We start from the raw sequence: 19,127 nt of genomic DNA, 5'->3' as shown, positions 1-19,127 counted from the left end.
CTTTCCTTCAATTCTGCATCAACTAGTACTTTTTCAAAAACACAAATTCTCTATTAGAACATACCTTGTTTTGAAATTAGCATTTATTAAGCATTACATGGGCCAACTTTCTAAGGAAAGGTTTTTTGTTGTTGTTGTTTTGGTTTTGGTAACTGGATCCATTTCATCTAATATTAAAATCTATATTAAAGAAAAGTTAGTTCCTGTATAATTCATGTTTTAAAAACAACTTTATTATGCTAAGATTTTATAAAACTGAACTATTTGTTCATGCATTATAATATTAAAGTCTAATTCCAGGAAACTAAAGAACATTTATTTTAAAAGCCAATGGGAAGTTGAGGGGAATCAGTAATATATTATTTAGTTTATTATTAATACAAAACTTCAAATACTGTACAGTGAAGTGTGCTCAAGAAAACTATACTGTTATACTGTTACCAATTATTCATTCTCAATTATAATATATACGAACAATCATGAAATCAGAAAGTGATGTCTAACAGTGCCTTATGGATGGCATAGCATCCGTACTCCTTCATTGCCAAGTTAAAGTACTTGCTAGTTTTGGGGGATTGTCTAAATATTTATACTATTTCTGCTTGGTTTTAGTTAAGTAGCATTTTCCTCCAAAAGGAGACTCTCAAATTTTTAGCACTAATACTTAAAGCCAAACAAACCTGAACATACTGATAAGCTTTTCAGTCCTTTATTGCTCCACAACAGGCATAAAGGCTCCAGGAGGGATTTCAGTATTCTAAAGAAAGTATGCAATACCTTAAATTTTAAAATACTAGTAATTGATACAAGCAAATAACATCAACTAAAACTTTTTCTTTACTAGTTTTTCCTTCTTTTACAAGAGAATAGTCATTGTATTATTATACTACAAAAACATGTCAACTCCATAATTAAAAACTTTAAATGTCAGATATACAAGTAATGGCGTTTTCTCCAATAATTCACAATTTTTTTTTTTTTACAGTTTCTGCTACTTTGGAACAAACGTTAAAATTTCCACGATTTGAGTATCATTAAATATGAATTGAAACACTTGGCATCTCAAAGAATGGCAGAACTTGCAATTAACTCTGTGATATAAGTTATCTATCTCCCCTTTGCTACTTTACTCCTTAAATATACATTTTACTACTATGGACTATTTTCATGAGTTGTTTTTGTTTGAAAAAATACTCTGTGAAGAGCCTCTGTATTGTTAAATTAATCTTGGAAAGCAGAACATCTAGCCAACCTAGAATGTGCATCTATTTCTGTTATAAAAGGTAACTTTACATGTATGTTAAAATAAGTGGAATTTAAACCAATTTTGCAAGGGCTCTGATTTTTATAAGAATCTTAAGGTGAAGACCTTGCTTTGAAATCCATTAAAAAAAAAAAACCTAAAACTCTCAAGATTTGAACTTGAGTATTTAAGTTTGGGCCAATTAAACTGATTGTTGAAATATGAGGACAAAACTATATTAATGTTTGCAAATTTTTTAAAAAATTATACTTATCACTATAGTGACAAGCTGAAGTATAACTAATGACAGAACTTAAAATTTTATTTCATATCTACATGTTACTTATTAGAAGGGTCCTAAATATCTAGAGAAATATTCAGTAGCAGACAGCAAGTAAAATAATACTTTTTTGCATTTGGTAGTTAACATGTGATATGTCAAAGTAGTTCTCCAAAGCCTGTCAGTGTAACAGCATAGGAGTTGCTAGTAAATGATCTTCCCTGAGGTAAGAGACCCTATGTAAGACACTGTTAATATCCAATGAATGTGACCCTTAAAATAATGGCAATAAAGACCTGTAAAACCTGTGGCTATTCTCACAAGTACAGTCCAGAATGCTATCTTAACTGCAAGCAGTAGAGCTTAATTGTAAAAACCATAAGAAGGTATAAAGCAAAGTTCAAATACCAGCATTTGCTAAATTTCTTAGGCCTCTTTCCTAGTAATTTCCAATAAACATCTGAAACATAGTTTAAGGTGTGGAGAGAAATGGGCTATCTAGGCTTGCTCTTTAGTTCCTGAGTAACCACTCCCTTGGAGCTAATTGTGTACTACTACTCTTAATACTTGGCAGTGTCTTGTTTCCCTCTATTTTAACAGTCATTCATTACCAGCGTTCTAAATATACACCACCTTTAACTGCCTGGACTTTGGGTCATCAACTCAAACTTGGTATGATTACAGAATGGATTACTGAAGAAAAATATTTACAATATTACTTCAGTATTTAGTGAAACACTGCAAATAGAACTGAGTTAAGTTTGAATTACAGTTATGTTACATCTAGGGCTAAAAAACATTTTTACTTGAGATTACAAACTATTGTGCTCCACTGGTGCACTACAGTGGTATCACATGGTTAAAAAAAAAAATCATCTGCACTCATATAACTACAAGAATGATGTTTAAAACAAAGAAACCTTGTCAAAACTTACCCAAAAACCACCCATTCAAATTTCAGCTCTTTCAACTTGAATATATTCAATTTAAAAATATGTTCAAGATTTCTGATGAATTCTCAAGCCTGGTTTTTGTTTGTTGATTTGTTTGGTATTTTCTACCAAGGGAGAACCAAAACTGTTATTTATACCCAATTAAGTTTCTAACCCTAAATACTACTACTGTCACTAAAGACAATGAAGTACTGCCAGAGATTAAGCCCATCTTCTAACATTCACATGTGCATAATTTACACTAAATTCAAGTATTTAATAGGGAGATAGAATTTGTTTCTAACCAGGCATGGTAGTGTACGCCTTTAGCCCCAATACTTGGGAGGCAGAGGCAGGCAGATCTCTTTGAGTTTAAGGCCACCCTGGTCTACATAGTAAAATCCACAACAGCCAAGGCTGCATAGTGAGACCCTGTCAGGAAATAACAAAATTTGTTTCTGATATTCCTGCTGATGCTTTGAGATCCTGCCAGTTATCAACTAATTAAACATACCAAGCCATAGAAGAACATGTGTTAAAGCAGGGTAATTATATAATTTATTTGAAGCAGTACACTTTCTGCTTATTGAAGTTTTCTTATACTTAAGCTAGGAAAAAAAATTTAAGAAGAATATCTCAGTGGGTGAATAAGCCAAAATAATGACAGTAGTTAGTGAAATGATAGGGGGCATTGGTTTTTTTGTTTTGTTTCAAAAGCACAGCTAATTGTTAAGAATTTGATAGCTTTCTTACTTCATGCAAAACTAGTATGCAATATAAAAGTTCTAAATTTTCCTGGTACTTTGATATAAAGATGTGTTAAACTAAATTTAGAAATGGGTGGAGATAAAATATTGCAAAGCATGTGATATGATAAACACTAATCCAGGTGTGTGTGTGTGTGTGTGGTGTTGTACACTATCTTACCCTCGGCTACATCTAGATTCTCCCTTCCTTCCTTATTCAACAAAGTGGGGGTAATCAGTATGTAGACTCACTTAAAGATACTGTCACAGGGAGGAAAAAAAAACCCTTAAAACTTCCTTATCCAGAAAGTTAAAGTACAACCTACATTCCTTTCAAATGAACAGGTAGAGATTTTTAACACCTGATTAATGTATTTTCTGACATACGGTTTTGTAGAATTGCAAGCAGTTCTGCATCTGTAACATGTGCAAACAGAGACAGCCAGGCTTTGAGTGCTCTAACAGATTATATTAACATACATTTGTCTTTCGTTCATTCAAATTCAACTTAATTTCAGTAAGCAAAGGAGAATGATGGACTGAAATACATTTACAAATACAGATCTATACAATAGAATACAGTAGTGCTGTACCAATCTCAGGAGGATACACTCTGCTTTTAAAGAATACGCATGAAAGCTGCTATGAGGAAACTGGCACTAAGAGTTAATGCAATGTTTAAGCAAGTGCACAGTTGCTTGTGGTATTTTGGAGTAAACTATGCATCCAAACTATGCCAACAAAAAGAAAATCTTATGGACTCTAATAAAAGAGGAAATATTTTTGGTTCAAAGGGGCTTAGAGACATTTAGCATATAAAGGCTTACACACTACTGTGTCAAAACTGCAGAACCATTCATAAAGATAAATTTTCTGTGACTCTGACATACTCTGAAAATTAGAAATTAACTACTGCTACCATTATTTTTTTACATATTCTAGAACAAATTGCAATTCTCTTTTATGTAAGATTTAAAAAATAATAGGTGGAACTTGACAAGGCCAAGATTAAAAAAATAATGGCAACATATTATCAACAAGAGCATACAACTGGCCACATTGGCTCAGACCAACTAACTAAATCACATTGATTTTATCATACTAGGATAGATATTTCTTCCCAACTTTGCTCAAATCAGGAAAATGTCATATCATTACACTCTATTGTCAAGATATTTTTGCCAACAATAGCTGTCTCTATAATGTTATAACTTTTAAGTAATCTAATAAAGTGTTTTATGTACTTTAAGATACATTTAGTTTGGGTAAACTTGAAGTCAACATTCTCATGAAATGTAGGATGGCTACCTTGATGACAGCATGTACAAACTCTCATTTCCTCTTCAATTCTGGTCTCTGCAGAAACTAAGCATTTAGCAAGAGAATTTTCATGTCTGAAAATTAAGACTTTCATGGAATTAAAAATGACAAAGAACTTCCAATGAGCCACATATGTGGAAGAAATTCTTTCAACAGATCTAAACTAATTTACAGGAATTCAGAGCCAGCCTGGGTAGCAGTATATTAAAAGCTATTGCCAATCACACACTTGGTATCATGCACTGAATAACAAGATATAATCTTTGAATTATATACGTACAAGATTTTTAATGACTACTCAAGTTATGTGGCCCAGCCAACAAATATTACATATTCACAATAAACATTCTGCCTTTATTAGCCTCTAATTAAATCAAGAGTGATCCATTGGCTCAGTTGTGTTAGCTGTCTCAGCATCTTGACTATCCATCTCTTCAGGTTCCTCTATGGAATTTTCCTTTTGTGCTTTTGACCTTGTGGCAAACGCTGCTCCCAGTACATCTGCCACACAACTATCAGTTGTTTCAGTATTCGAATTCTCAGTGCCACCAGTTAAAGATTCGGGCAAGCCAGTCTGAAGACTCCCAGGCCTCACAGAAGAACTCACAGCTTCTACTTTTCTTTGAGAAAGATCAGGTGGTGTCTGCTCTGTACTTTGATCCCGCAAGTGTTTGTCCATTGAAGCCTGAATAGAAGAAACCATTTCCTGCAATTTTTTTCGCTGGGCCTCAACCACATCAGGATCAAGCTGCCTGCCGTCTCTCATTGTAACTACTCCAGGAGCTATTCGAATAAGCTCACTGTTACTAGAAGCAGCTGTGAACACAGGAGGCTCTGTTTTAATCGAACTATTACTAAAATCTGTCCCTGTATTATGCTTTCTTACAGCCAGAGTGTCCCTAGCTCTGGGATCAATGTGCGGGTTACTGGATGCAGTTCCTAGAGAATGGCCCTTCCCTTGAAAGGCAGTTACATTGTGAAGCTGCTCAGATTTCTTTTTCACTACTCCACCACTACCTAGTTTTAATAACCCATGTGAGGGGCTTGATTCCCTACTTCTTGTAGTAGCCTCTGCTCGAACCTGACTTACAGCCTCTTTAACTAAATCTTCAACATCAGGACCAATGGGGAAATGTCCTGCAGCATCGACACACAATTCCAGTCTATCTTCAGAGGCATTATAAACGAAGGTTTTGCCAGGTAGATGTGGAAAAGTACAATGTTTGCCATCAGCCATACCTAAAGAAAAGGAAAGACATTAAACATATTAGGATTTTATTTACAATACTAGCACAAGCATAGCAAACATTTATGGCCAAAATACTGAATTTCTGAAAGCAATGGATAAACAACTTTTAAAAAAATGATTCGCAGGGCTGGAGAGATGGCTCAGTGGTTAAGAGCACTGTCTGCTCTTCCAAAGGACCCTGGTTCAATTCCCAGCACCCACATGGCAGCTTACAACTGTCTGTAACTCCAAGATCTGACACCCTCACACCAATGCACATAAATTAAAATTAAATAAAAATATCTTTAAAAAAGTGATTTGCAGCTGGGCAGGGGTAGTGTACACCTTTAATCCCAGCACCCAGGAGGCAGAGGCAGGTGCGTCTCTGAATTGTAGGACAGCCATTTCTACACAGAGAAACCCTGTCTCTATAAACCAGAAAAAGAAAAAGAAGAAAAAGGAAACCATCAAAAATGATTTGCCAGAAAATAACTTAGACTACTACAAAAAAGAACATCAGTAAGACCTTAAAGTAGTTTTCTCAGGAAATGAGGAGTGTGTGTGTGTGTGTGTGTGTGTGTGTGTGTGTGTGTGTGTGTGTGTGTGTGTATGAAATTATTATCCTATAGCAAAGTTAATTTTGCTCTCTCCTCTCCCCCTCCTCTGGGTGACCCACCCCTTTCTTTCTCTCTCCATGCTCATATAATAAACCTCTACATATCATAAAAAATGTAATTCTACTTACAAAAATGTAAACAGAATGTAAATAAAATTTGCATTATAACATTCAAACAAATATTAACTTCAATAGTAGCAAAAACATCAATAAAAATCAATGTAGAAATTTCTATTGACATGGTTCTGGCATAGTCAACTGACAAAAAACTGAAGTTGCCAGAGCTGTAGCTCAGAGCAGTGAGCTGCTACTATGCCTGTTCATCCTCAGGCCCTGCCAAACCACACAAATGTAAGAAAGAAAGAAAATCGCCGGGTGTGGTGGCACACGCCTGTAATCACAACACTCGGGAGGCAGAGGCAGGCAGATTGCTGTGAGTTCGAGGCCAGCCTGATCTATAAAGTGAGTCTAGGATAGCCAAGGCTACACAGAGAAACTCTGTCTCGAAAAACAAAAATAAACAAAAAAGAAAGAAAGAAAGATAGATCTTCAAGTCAGACATCTGGTCTAAGTGTTTTTTTTTTTTTTTAAAGCACAGCATAGTGGCCATACCTTTAATCCCAGCACCCAGGGAGTGGAAGCAGAAGAGCCAGGAAGGATTTCATGGCCAGCCTGAATGAACTGCCCACAGACTCTATTTCACCACTCCTCCCTGCTTTCATTCATGTGGACTGCATGTTGTCTCAATACCATTTATAGAATACATTATTTTTATCTAAGTCTCAACTCTATATCTAACATTTAAAAGATAATTTCAAGGCCTACAAGATAGCCCAGGTAATGATGGCACTTGCCATACAAGCCTAATGACCTGAGTCTGATCCCTAGATTCCACTGTGGAAGGAGAACACTAACCCCTAAAAGTTGTCCTCTGACACACATGCACAATGACAAATGCATGTCCACATACATACACAAATAAAGCAATTTGTTTGTTTATTTGTTTTTGTTTTTTGAGACAAGGTTTCTATTGTGGTCCTGGCTGTCCTGGACTTGATTTGTAGACCTGGCTGGCCTCGAACTCACAGAGATCCGCCTGCCTCTGCCTCCCAAGTGCTGCTTATAACTAGAAAACAAAAAAGAGCTTCTACTTAGAAAACTAGAAGGAAAATAACCTTTAAAACCAACCTTTTTTTAATTTTAATTTATGCGCATTGGTGTAGGGGTGTCAGATCTTGGAGTTACAGACAGTTGTGAGCTGCCATGTGGGTGCTGGGAATTGAACCCAGGTCCTTTGGAAGAACAGGCAGTGCTCTTAACCACTGAGCCATCTCTCCAGCCCCAAAACCAACCTTTTTTTTTTTTTGGTTTTTCGAGACAAGGCTTCTCTGTGTAGCCTTGGCTGTCCTGTACTAATTCTGTAGACCAGGCTAGACTCGAACTTACAGCAATCCACCTGCCTCTGCCTCCCGAGTGCTGGGATTAAAGGCGTGCACCACCACCACCCGGCTTAAAACCAACCTTTAAAAAACTTGCAAGTAGCCAGGCATGGTGGCACAGGCCTTTAATCCCAGCACTCAGGAGGCAGAGGTAGGTCGATGGCTGTGAGTTTGAGGCCAGCGTGGTCTACAAAGTGAGTCTAGGATAGCCAAGGCTACACAGAGAAACCCTGTCTTGGGGAAAACAAAAAACAAAAAACTTGCAAGTAAATAAAAACACAATTTTTATGAACCTAAAATTGAACTAACATTCAAAACAGAAGCTGTGAAGCTTCACATTAAATATGGATTATATTTTATGCGTTTATCTATTACCAAACAACAAAAATACCCACAAGAGAATTAGAACTAGAAAAACAATTAACTTTATCTCTTCCTTCATATCTCATATCTAAAGCAAGTATAAGGGAAGAGAAAAACCTATGACTCCAAAAGTTGTTTCTTTGATAAAGACTATTAAAACTGAAAACCCAAACATTAGCCAGACTAGTCAGCAAAAAGGAGGGAGTGAGGGAGGAATCACAAACGACCAATATCAGAATGAAAGAGCTACAGATATTATTAGGCATTAAAGGACAAGGGAATATTATAAACAACTTTACACCACATTTGACAATTTGGATGAAATGGACAGACATGTGGAAGAGATGGCCTTAAGAGTACTATCTACTACAGAAATGAATTCACAGTGAAAACCTGCCCAACAATGGGCTGGAGAGATGGCTGGCTTAAAACAGCTTTCTTCTACTAATTCCCAGCATTCGTGTCAGGTACCACACCGCCCCCACCCCCCTAATTCCAGCTCCAGGGGATCTGATGTTTCTTCTAATCTTAGGGAGCACCCTTACATACATGACATATGCACACTAAAGCAAATACATATACGCAGAAAAATTTAAAATATACAAAATAAACTAAATCCTTAAAAAAAAAAAACCTGCCCAATAAAACTCCAAACACAGTGGCCTTACTGATCAATCAATCCTACTTATAATATCATCTACCAAGTGATTTGCAGAAAACAAATGGAAATCTTTCTTATATCCACTTTTGTAAGTCAAACATACTCTGATTAAAGAGTTAGTGGGAGGAAACTAAAACCCATTATTCATCATGAACAATCACAAAGCACTTGTCAATAGCACATAGAGTTTTTCCAACATTTAAAAGTCAATCACTGGGACTGGAGGGCTCACATGTTAAGAGAACTTTCTGTTCTTGAAAAACACCCAAAATTGGTTCCCAGAAGCCACAAGATACTTTACAGCCATCTGTAATTCCAGTTCAAGGAGATCTAAAGATCTCTTCTGGCCTTCTCAAAACACATAGTACACATACACGCACATAGGCGAAACACTCATACACATAAAACTGAAAATTAAGTACCTTTAAAAAAAAAAAACAGGTCAATTCTTGGGTATGGTGGTACACACCTTTCATCCTAGCTCTTAGAAAACAAAGGCAGGTAAACCTTTATGAGTTTGAGGCCTGCCTGATCTACACAGTGAGTTCTAAGGCAGTCAGGGCCACATAATGAGACCCTGCATCAAAAATAGGTAGGTGGGTGGGTGGGTGGATGGATGGATGGATAGGTAGATAGATAGGTAGAAAGAAAAATAGAGACCCTGCCTCAAAAATAAACAAATTTCAGTCACTGTAACTTACTCTTCTCAACAAACTAAAAAAGAAAAATAACACAATCATCTTCATAATGAAAAAGGAACATTTGACAAGATTCAGCATTCATTCCTAGTAGAAACCATCAGTAAATATGGAAATGGACTGTCCTTAACATAATTAAGATATGTTCATGAAGAAGACTGAAGGCTTCCCCCAAGATAAGAAGGCATTATAGTCTTTATCATTTCTATTCAATACTGAACTCAAAGTCCTAGCCACTTCAATAAGGCAAGAAAAGACTTGCAAATGGTCAGAGGTGGTGACGCATGCGCTTAATCCCCGGCACTCAGGTGGATCAATGTGAGTTCGAGGCCAGCCTGGTTTACAAAGTGAGTCCAGGTCAGCCAAGCTACACAGAGAAACCCTATCTCGAAAAACCAAAAAAAACCCAAAAAAATTCAAAGACTTACAGAGGAAACGAAGAGATATCTTTTATTTACAGAAGACATGCTAACCTACACAATCTGGGAAGAAAATGCTAAAAAGCTAGTAGAATGTATGAGCTTAGCAAGGTCACAGGGTACACTGTTAACATAGGAAGCCAATTTTATTTCTAGTCACTAGCAATAAAAATACAAGAAGCATCTCTTAAAACAGGATAAAAAAATCCAAAAATTAAAATACCTGTAATGTCTGTGTGCCAAAACTACAGATGAGAAAAAGTAAATGGAGAAACAACAATTTCATAAATTGGAAAACAGTATTGTTAGCCGGGAGGTGGTGGTGCACGCCTTTCATCCCAGCACTCGGGAGGCAGAGGCTCTCGGCCAGCCTGGTCTACAAAGCAAGTCTAGGACAGCCAAGGCTATACAGAGAAACCCTGTCTCGAAAAACAAAAACAAACAAACAAAATGAAAAACAGTATTGTTTCTGATTTGTTTTTACAGTCACCAAAATAACAGTATAAAGAAAAGAAAAACTTACATGAACATAAAAGCCTGTACATAAATAATAAATGTTTATAGGGACTAGATTCATAGTAGCTAAAAACTAAAGCAGTTCAAATGTCTTTTGGTTGAGATCTCTTTTTGTTTTGTTTTTTAAATTTATGTGTATGTGTGTGTGACTTTATGCTTCATGTATAAAGGAGCCTATGGAGATAGAAGATGGCATCAGATTCCCTGGAGCTGGTATTATAGGCTTGTGAGCTGCCCAAAGTGGGTGCTAGACACTGAACCTAGATCCTCTGCAAGAACAAAAAGCACTCTTAACAGCTGAGCTCTCTCTCCGGCCCCTAGTATTAATTTGTAATGTGATACATTCAATCAATGAAATATTATTCAACAGTGAAAAGGAAACCAACTACCAGTACTTGCCAATATACTCTAAAACAGAAATAAGACACATGCAATATTCCTGTTTCTAGCCGTGTTATGTCTTATACTGCCTCAGGAGTCTGCTAACAAGAAGGCTATTTTACCACATCATAGACCACAAACATCTGACCTCCATATGCAAAAATAAAAATCCTTTATATAATTAAAAACAAAACAGAAAAAGGCTTTTCTCCCTAATGGTCAACATAATAAATATTTTGATTACAGTGCACTCTAATCCTGTTCAATTCTACTGCTGTACCACAAACGCAGCAACAAGCAGTATGAGACATACGTATGGCCACATGCCAACAAAACTTCACAACAAGCAGCAGATGGGACACGTCCCTCAGGTTAATTTGCCAATGTCTATGCTAAGCAAAAGGAACTGCACACAAAGTCACCCAAATACAACAATAGGAAAGGGGAATAAATGACCTCTGAAAGCACATCAGTGGCTGCCAGTGTATGGGAACTAGAAAATGGGGGCTGGCTGAAAATCTGTAGTGATAGAAAATACTCTGTGTTTTTACTGTGTAACTGTGTATTTCTCAAGATCCATATACAGTGTACATAAGGAATATACAGATTCTGAGCATCTCTAACCCAACAACCCAAAATCCATAATGTGCCAAAATCTGAAACAACTTTCTTCAGCACAAAATAATGCCACCAGTAGATTATCTACACTGTGAAACCAGCTCCAAAGTACAAAATTACTTTAGGAGGTAATATAAGAGTATCTGTAGGTGATGTGTTTAAGGCAGGCAGGACATAAGTGAATTTTTAGCTTGAATTCCATTTAAAAAAAAAAAAGCTCACTAGTGTTCCTAAGTTCCATCAAATCCAAAATGTTTCTGTTATACATATTTGGGGTATATGATACTTAATTTGTACCTGTATCCCCAAGAAATGTGACTTCTACTCTGTACAAAACACATCTCAACAAGCCTGTCTCTGGGCTAGCAAGATGACTCAGCAGACAAAATATGCTTACCAAACAAGCCTGACAGAAACCCAAGGTGGGGAAAAAAACAAAAAAACAAAAAAACCAAACCCGACTCCTCAAAGTTGTCCTGTGACCACAAAGGAGCAGTGAATGAGCTGTGGTGTGTGACACCCATACCACACACCCACACAAATCATATACACAACGGTAATACGTTTAGAAGAATAATAATTCTGTCTTTAAAAAAAAGGGGGGGCAGGCAGTGTTGGCACAGGCCTTTAATCCCAGCACTCAGGAAGCAGAGGCAGACAGACCGCTGTGAGTTCGAGGTCAGCCTGGTCTACAAAGCAGGTCTCAGACAGCCAAGGCTACACAAAGAAACCTTGTCTCAAAAAAAAAAAAAAAACCCAACAACAACAAAAGTATTCATGTTACATCTCTGAAAAAAAAAAGAAAAGAAAAAGACAATGAGATCCAAATACATTCCCTGCCAACTTCTCTCCCAAGATCTTAAAATCTTAAAATCCTATAGGTACAACTGTACAGTTAAATACAGGTGTAGTATACATGTTAAATGTAAAACAGCTGTTTCCCAAAACCTAAAAAGCAATGAGATATGTCAATCACCACTAAAACAAAACAATAAAAATATTGTATTATTTTGTTCTGGGACAGTCATAAGCAGTGTAATCAAATCTGTCTCTAATTTCACAACTAGCATTCTTTCATTATTAAGGATCAAATTAGGATCAAGAAAGCAACACAAAAATTAAGTAACTGTACTGCAGAAAACATACCTGACCACATCAGGATAATAACAAGGCAAATTTATAAAGAAAAACGATGCATTTAAAAATATAAAGACATGGGGTGGGAGACAAAGAATCAATCAGTGAAGTGCTTGCTATGAGCACAAAATTCAATCCCCAGAACATAGGTTGGAAAAAAGTAGCACATACTTAAAATATCTATGCTGAAGAGACAGAGAGAAGTGAATCTCTGGGCTCACTGGCCAGCTAGCCTAGCCTATTTGGAAAGTTCCAGAACAGTAAAAAATCTTAGAAAAAAAAACCCCCAAAAAAACAAAATACTGTAGATAGCATCTGAGGAATGACACCTGAGGCTCTGCTCTGGCTTTCGCACACATGGGCACATATATATGTATGTACTCCATACATGCAATACACTTATACATAAGTTGGGGATGTAGCTCAGTAGTAGAATACTTACATATATACACAACACATACGTAGCTCAGTGTTAGCGCACTTGCCTAACATGAGTAAAGCCTTTGGTTCAATCCGTAACATTAAAAAAGTAGGGGGGGAAAAAAGAGGAAAGGAAGATGCAGGCACATACTTTTAAAAAATAGGGTACAAGGGTCTCTTGGACTAGAAATGGCTCAGTGGTTAAGAGCATGTAGTGTTCTTACAGAAGACCTAAGTTCAGTTCCCAACTCACAGGGCCAGGAAGCTCACAGCCCCTGTTTACTCCAGCTCAAGGTCCTGGATCAGGGGATACAGTCCCTTCTTCTGGTGTGTGAGAGGACTCGTGGGAGGGGGGTGTCCAGTACTGTCACAAGAAACCATGTGGAAGTCCATCATCCATGCTCCCACTGACTGTAGAGGGTAAAGGAACTACTTTGATAGTATTGATGACTGCAGATGGACAGTTGATACGTAACAGCCTAGACAAGAAGCCATCAAAGGGAAAATCTTAAAAACTGTGCTAAAGATGCTGATGTGTAGTTCTCCACAAGTGACAGCTTCTGGCAAGGGTATGAGTAGGGAAGAGCCCAGTTTAGTTTTGTTTTTTAAGGGGCTGGCCACTGAAAGTTTGACCATGCTCCAGTGAGTATATGGGCAACACAAATTGGACTTTTTTCTTTTGGGGGGAGAGGAGGGCAGTTAAGGCCACAAGGGTACGGGCAGACCTGGGAGGAGTGGGAACTGAATGTGATCACAGTTCATGATGTGAAATTCCCAAATAAGCAATAAAAATATTGTGGGGGAAAAAAAAAGTATAACAAACTAGACTCAAAAAAAAAAGGTGCTCAGGCTGGCTGGGAACTCTTGTTCAGGCAGTTCTCCAATATCAATACCCCAATTTGGACTACAGGAACATGGTGCTATGCCCAGCTGTCAGTATTTTTATAAAATATCATGACTGTCTTGTAATAAATTACACTTGACTTATTTTTGTGTGTATGTACATGTATACATGTGCATGTGGAGGTCAGAGGACAACTGCAGGAGTTGGTTCTACCATGGAGGTCCCAGGGATGGAACTCAGGCTATCAGGCTTGCCAGGAAGTCCTCTACGCACTGAACATCTCACTGGGCCCCTATTCACGGGCTCTTAATTTTATAATAGCTTAAATAGAAACATTTTCTAAGAATAAGATCAGAATTTAACTATACCCATGGTTTTCTTCATAATATTGTAGAATACACCACCCTGCTGGAACATGTGAGGAAGTCCCTTGGCGTAAGACCACACATCTTCTCCTGAAAGACAAAAGTAGATAAAGTATAAGCTCAAATAAAACAGTGCCATCCAGGATTGTGTTGACACAGATGAGCCTGGAACAGAGATTGCAAGGCCAAGGTCCAGAATGAGTACTACACAGATATGATACATGGCACATCAGAAAATGGACAGACCACATGAAGGTGTGAGCTACTGTCAAGTGCTGTCACAGAAGAGCCTACACCCAGTGTTTGAAGGCCCACGTCAGTTTTCAAGACACCATAACAATCTAAATGTTTAATAAGTTCCCTCAATCTTTAAATATAGGAGCTAACAAAAATATTTTTTAAACTACTCAAATCAACACTGAGCATATTAAACAAAATCTCTCTGAAGTTTGAGAATAGTTCAGGGGAAACTTGCTGATAAACTCTAGTTAAGAACAGGAAAGATGCTGGGCATAGTAGCACATGCCTTTAATCCCAGCTCTTAGGAGGCAGGGGCAGGTGGATCTCTGTGAGCTCGAGGCTACCCTAGTCTACAAACGTTGAGTCCAGGGCAGCCAAGGCTACAGAGAAACCCTGTCTCATTAAAAAAAAAAAAAAAAAAAAAAAAAAGATTATAAAAAGATATTTATTTTTATCTAGAATATAAAATTGTATGGTATATATATGTGTGTTTAATGTGAATAAAAAGAAAAAGAAATAGCCAGGGAGAAAAAAATATGCAATCAAATTAAACATAAGTAATCAATGTTGTCTTTTGTTATTCTGATGTCGAATTTTTTAAAAAAAAGAAACTTAAAGGGGAAAGTATTTGTGTATTTTCCAGTGTATAAGATGACTGGGTGTGTAAGACAACCTCCAACTTTACCAGTTAAAATACAGAGGCTGGAATATACTCGCCATATAAGACTAGGGTGTGCAGCAGGCTCAGGCATGTGTCTATTTGCAGGCAGGGCACAGACAGCCAGGCGCTTTATTAAATGCCAGCAGACAGCCAGTACCAGCCTACACTGGCCCTTTAAGGCCTGCTCCATATTCCACCTGAAGAGAGAGAGCCCTTCTGGGCAGGTTCTGGTGCAGAGCCAATCCACGCTCATGTTCTCCTCCTCGAGGTACAGGAAGATGGGTGCAGCTTGCTTCTCCCTGCTTCATACTCCCTGCACAGAATCGGCTCCTGCACCCCCCACTATATGCACCAGGCATAGGAAGCAAGGGGACGCAAGCTGCAGGTGTATAAGACAACCCCCTGACTTTGGTACAGATTTTTCCTGGGAGAGTGGGGGGGGAGGGTTAAAATTTTGTCTTATATGCTGGGAAATACAGTAAATATACCCAAAACAATCGTTAAAAGCCCAAAAATATGTATAAACAAAATATTATTCTGTACTATTACACAAAACATATCAAATAAAGACTGAGGACAATAGAGCTGGTGTGCGGCTTAATGGTAAAACATACTTAGCACCCCAAGCCCAACGCTCAATTCCTACCAACAAAAGGGGGGAAATGATAATAGCATTTGAAAGTATCAGCGTGGAAGAACAGAACTATGCTTATGCGCTGCTTCTTTATATTTTCATTATGTTCTAGCTAGTAAAGAATACATAGCAATAATGGGTTATTTTTTTTGTCTTTCCAACTAGAAAATTATATTGTTGGATGAGTTTTGAGGGAAATAACTGATACTAATAATCATATGTCTGAATTCTTTCCCATACATACAGAGGGATATGAAGTTGTGTAACAGTCAGCTAAAGTTATCTTCAGTAAGCCAGTTGGCAATATAAAATTTTAAGTTTTTGTTTTTTGTTTTTCAAGACAGGGTTTCTCCATGTAGCCTTGGACTCACTTTGTAGACCAGTCTGGCCTCAAACTCACATTGATCTGCCCGCCTCTGCCTCCCAAGTGCTGGGATTAAAGATGTGCACCACCACGCCAGTGACAATACAAAATTGTAAAAACCCTGGCACTTTAATATTAACCAGAACATCCAGTTATGTAATATAATACAATACTATTACCAAAATGGCTATATTTAAGAGAAGACATGCAGAAGGTTTGGTTTAAAATGTCAAATCTCCCCAAGCACAAAAATACTAATGACACCTGGTAGAAACTACACTGGCAAACCTACCAAACTTCATCAACTATCATCTATGGTGATAACTTTTCATTTAATTATGATCATTCTTATCCTAAATGGCAATAGTTTTTCTAAAATACTTGAGGATATTTATTTATTTAGAAAACATCAAAATGTATGGGGTAGCAGGGTGTGAGGTTGTTTTGATTTTGTTGTTGTTTGGGGTTTTTTGGGTAAGAATATGAACAGAAAAATGTCACATTTCTTAGCATTTCACATACCAGACTATGTCTTTGTTGTTGTTGTTGTTGTTGTTTTTGTTTTTTGAGGCAGGGTTTCTCTGTGTAGCCTTGGCTGTCCTGGACATACTTTGTAGACCAGGCTGGCCTCGAACTCACAGTGATCCACCTGCCTCTGCCTCCCGAGTGCTGGGATTAAAGGCGTGCGCCACCACCGCCCGGCTCCAGACTATGTCTTATTTAAGCAGGTTATGTATCTTTTTATGTTCACCATCTCCCCATAAAGGCTATTCAGACATTATTTTCCTAATCAGTCCCACCATTCCCCATGGCATTTGAATAGTATGGATACTATACTACTCTGTTTATGTAATGTATGTATATATAACATTAAGGGTGAAGTTTTTAACCATCCGCCAAGAACTAATTCTTACGACAAGAGAACAATACTGCCGCATCATTCTGTGGGTAAAGGCAGTGTAAAGCCACCTCAGACTTTATTATCTACCTGTCTCTGAGCTGAGAGGACACAATTACAGCTTCTTTTACTATCACAACTAGCTCACTTACTACCTCACTTAAAAGCAGACTCAGAACAATGTTTTAAAAAGACCCCAAAGATAACACAACTAGTAAGTGGCAAAATAGGGTCTAAATCCTACATATCAATCCAAAATTTATACATACCCCTAAAATTAAGCATCTTCGAGTTCAAATCATGTTAAGACAAATATGATTGGCACCATTCACAATCCTGCTTTATAAATATGTATGGCATCAACTGCTATATAAAAGACAAATTATGGGAACACCTTTAATTCCAGCACTCAGGAAGCAGAGTGTGAGTTCATAGCCAGCCTGGGCTACAAAGTGAGTCCAGGGCAGCCAAGGCTACACAGAGAAACCCTGTCTCGGAAAACTAAAAGACAAATTACTTCCTTTAGCAACCAAATACCTCTAATGAGTTATCTTTGCTGGTAAGAAAAACAAGAAAGTAAAGATCAGGATCTTATACAAGTCTACCACAGTCACATAAAACTTTGCATGGTATCTTTTCCATCCATATAAATAACTACTGCCTCTGCCTCCTGCCTAGTGTACTGCTCCCTCTCAACTGCTTTTCCCATTAGACTTGTCCTCCCTGACTCCCCTGTTCATACATGGTTAAACCTCCCATACTGAAGCAAAGCAATCCAAAGAAAATCCTCAGCTACACAAGGAGTCCTAAGCCCAGTAAACTACAGGACAATGTCTAAAAAAGAAAGGAAGAAAAAGACAAAAGAGCCAGGTCATGGTGGCTTGAGCCTTTAATCCCAGCACTTGAGAGGCAGAGGCAAGCACATCTCTGTGAGTCTGAGGTCAGCCTTCTATACAGAGTGAATTCCAGATACAGACAAGGCTAAGTAGATACCCAGAATGGGGGCGGAAGAGGTGGGGGAGAATATAGGTTCAAGATCCCTTTTTATTATAATCAAGAGCTGGTTCTTCTCTACCAACCTCACATCACACCTTACCTTAACCTTTTGCTTTGTTGTTTTGAGACAGGGCCACACCCTGTAGCTGAGACTAGTTTAGAACTACCAATCATACTTCATCTTCTTCCACCTCCTAAATGCTGGAATTATAGGTATGCACCATCAAACCCAGTTAGCGCTGCCTTAATTTTTTTTATGAATTAACACTGTTTCAGTTTCTTAAAGGCCAATAATTATTGTATATTACTTAAAGGGCAATTTAAAGAATAATTTAAAAATCACTAATAGCTCATGTAGTAAAGGCACTTATTGCCAAGCTTGACAACCTAAATTCAATCCCTGGACCCACATGATGATGGAGAATCTACTCCCCCAAGCTGTCCCCTGACCTCTACATATATGCTGTGGAGTACGTATACAAGTGTGCGTGCGTGCACACACATACACAAATTAACTAAGCACAATAAAAACAAGGTATAAAATTCAATTCAAGTGCCCTTCCTCTACTATTCATGTGAGTGGTTGGGTAACACCTACTTTGGTGTCAATATGTACACAAATACTAGCCCATTATCAAACTGCTAGCTATTTTAGTTTACCTTTTCTCTTTCTGCTTTTAAACTAAAAGGTTTTCAGATTCAGGGAAAGGTCAGTGGCTTATCAGACTTTCTATTCCCAGGACCTGTCACAATGCTGAACAACTGCATTCTTAATACTGGGTGAGTAAACACATAGAATGGGTATCACAAATGAGATTTTTTTTTTCCTGGTTGGAGAGATGGCTCAGCAGTTAAAAGCACTGGCTCCTCTTCTACTGGACCTGGTTTGATTCTCAACATCTACTTGGCAACTTATGATCAACTGTCCCAGGGGATATGGACAGCCTATTTTCAGGACTCTAATAAGTCACACTAGGCAAAAACAAAAAGTGGCTCCATCTCATTAGAATAAACTCATTTTCTCTTTCTTTCTTTCTTTCTTTCTTTCTTTCTTTCTTTCTTTCTTTCTTTCTTTTTGAAGACTAGGCTGGCCTTGAACTCACAGGGA

The 19,127-nt window shown here is 37.7% G+C and overlaps 1 protein-coding gene across 1 annotated transcript in view; it reads right to left on the bottom strand.

Moving 5' to 3' along the window:
- Positions 1–294: 294 nt before the first annotated feature.
- VCPIP1 (valosin containing protein interacting protein 1) overlaps positions 295–19,127 on the bottom strand; it is a 31,291-nt gene continuing 12,458 nt past the window's right edge. Inside the window, exons 2-3 of the mRNA XM_084772897.1 lie at positions 14,230–14,316; positions 295–5,760 (exon numbers count right to left, since the gene is read on the bottom strand). Of these exons, the coding sequence (XP_084629023.1) occupies positions 4,895–5,760; positions 14,230–14,316 (953 nt within the window). The 3' untranslated portion in view covers positions 295–4,894. The remainder of the gene's footprint in view (positions 5,761–14,229; positions 14,317–19,127) is intronic.

This window comes from Acomys minous (genome assembly GCF_964271855.1).
Source record: "Acomys minous genome assembly, chromosome: 1".
In the NCBI taxonomy this organism is placed as follows: domain Eukaryota; kingdom Metazoa; phylum Chordata; class Mammalia; order Rodentia; family Muridae; genus Acomys; species Acomys minous.
This window is presented reverse-complemented; position numbering and strand designations above follow the sequence as displayed.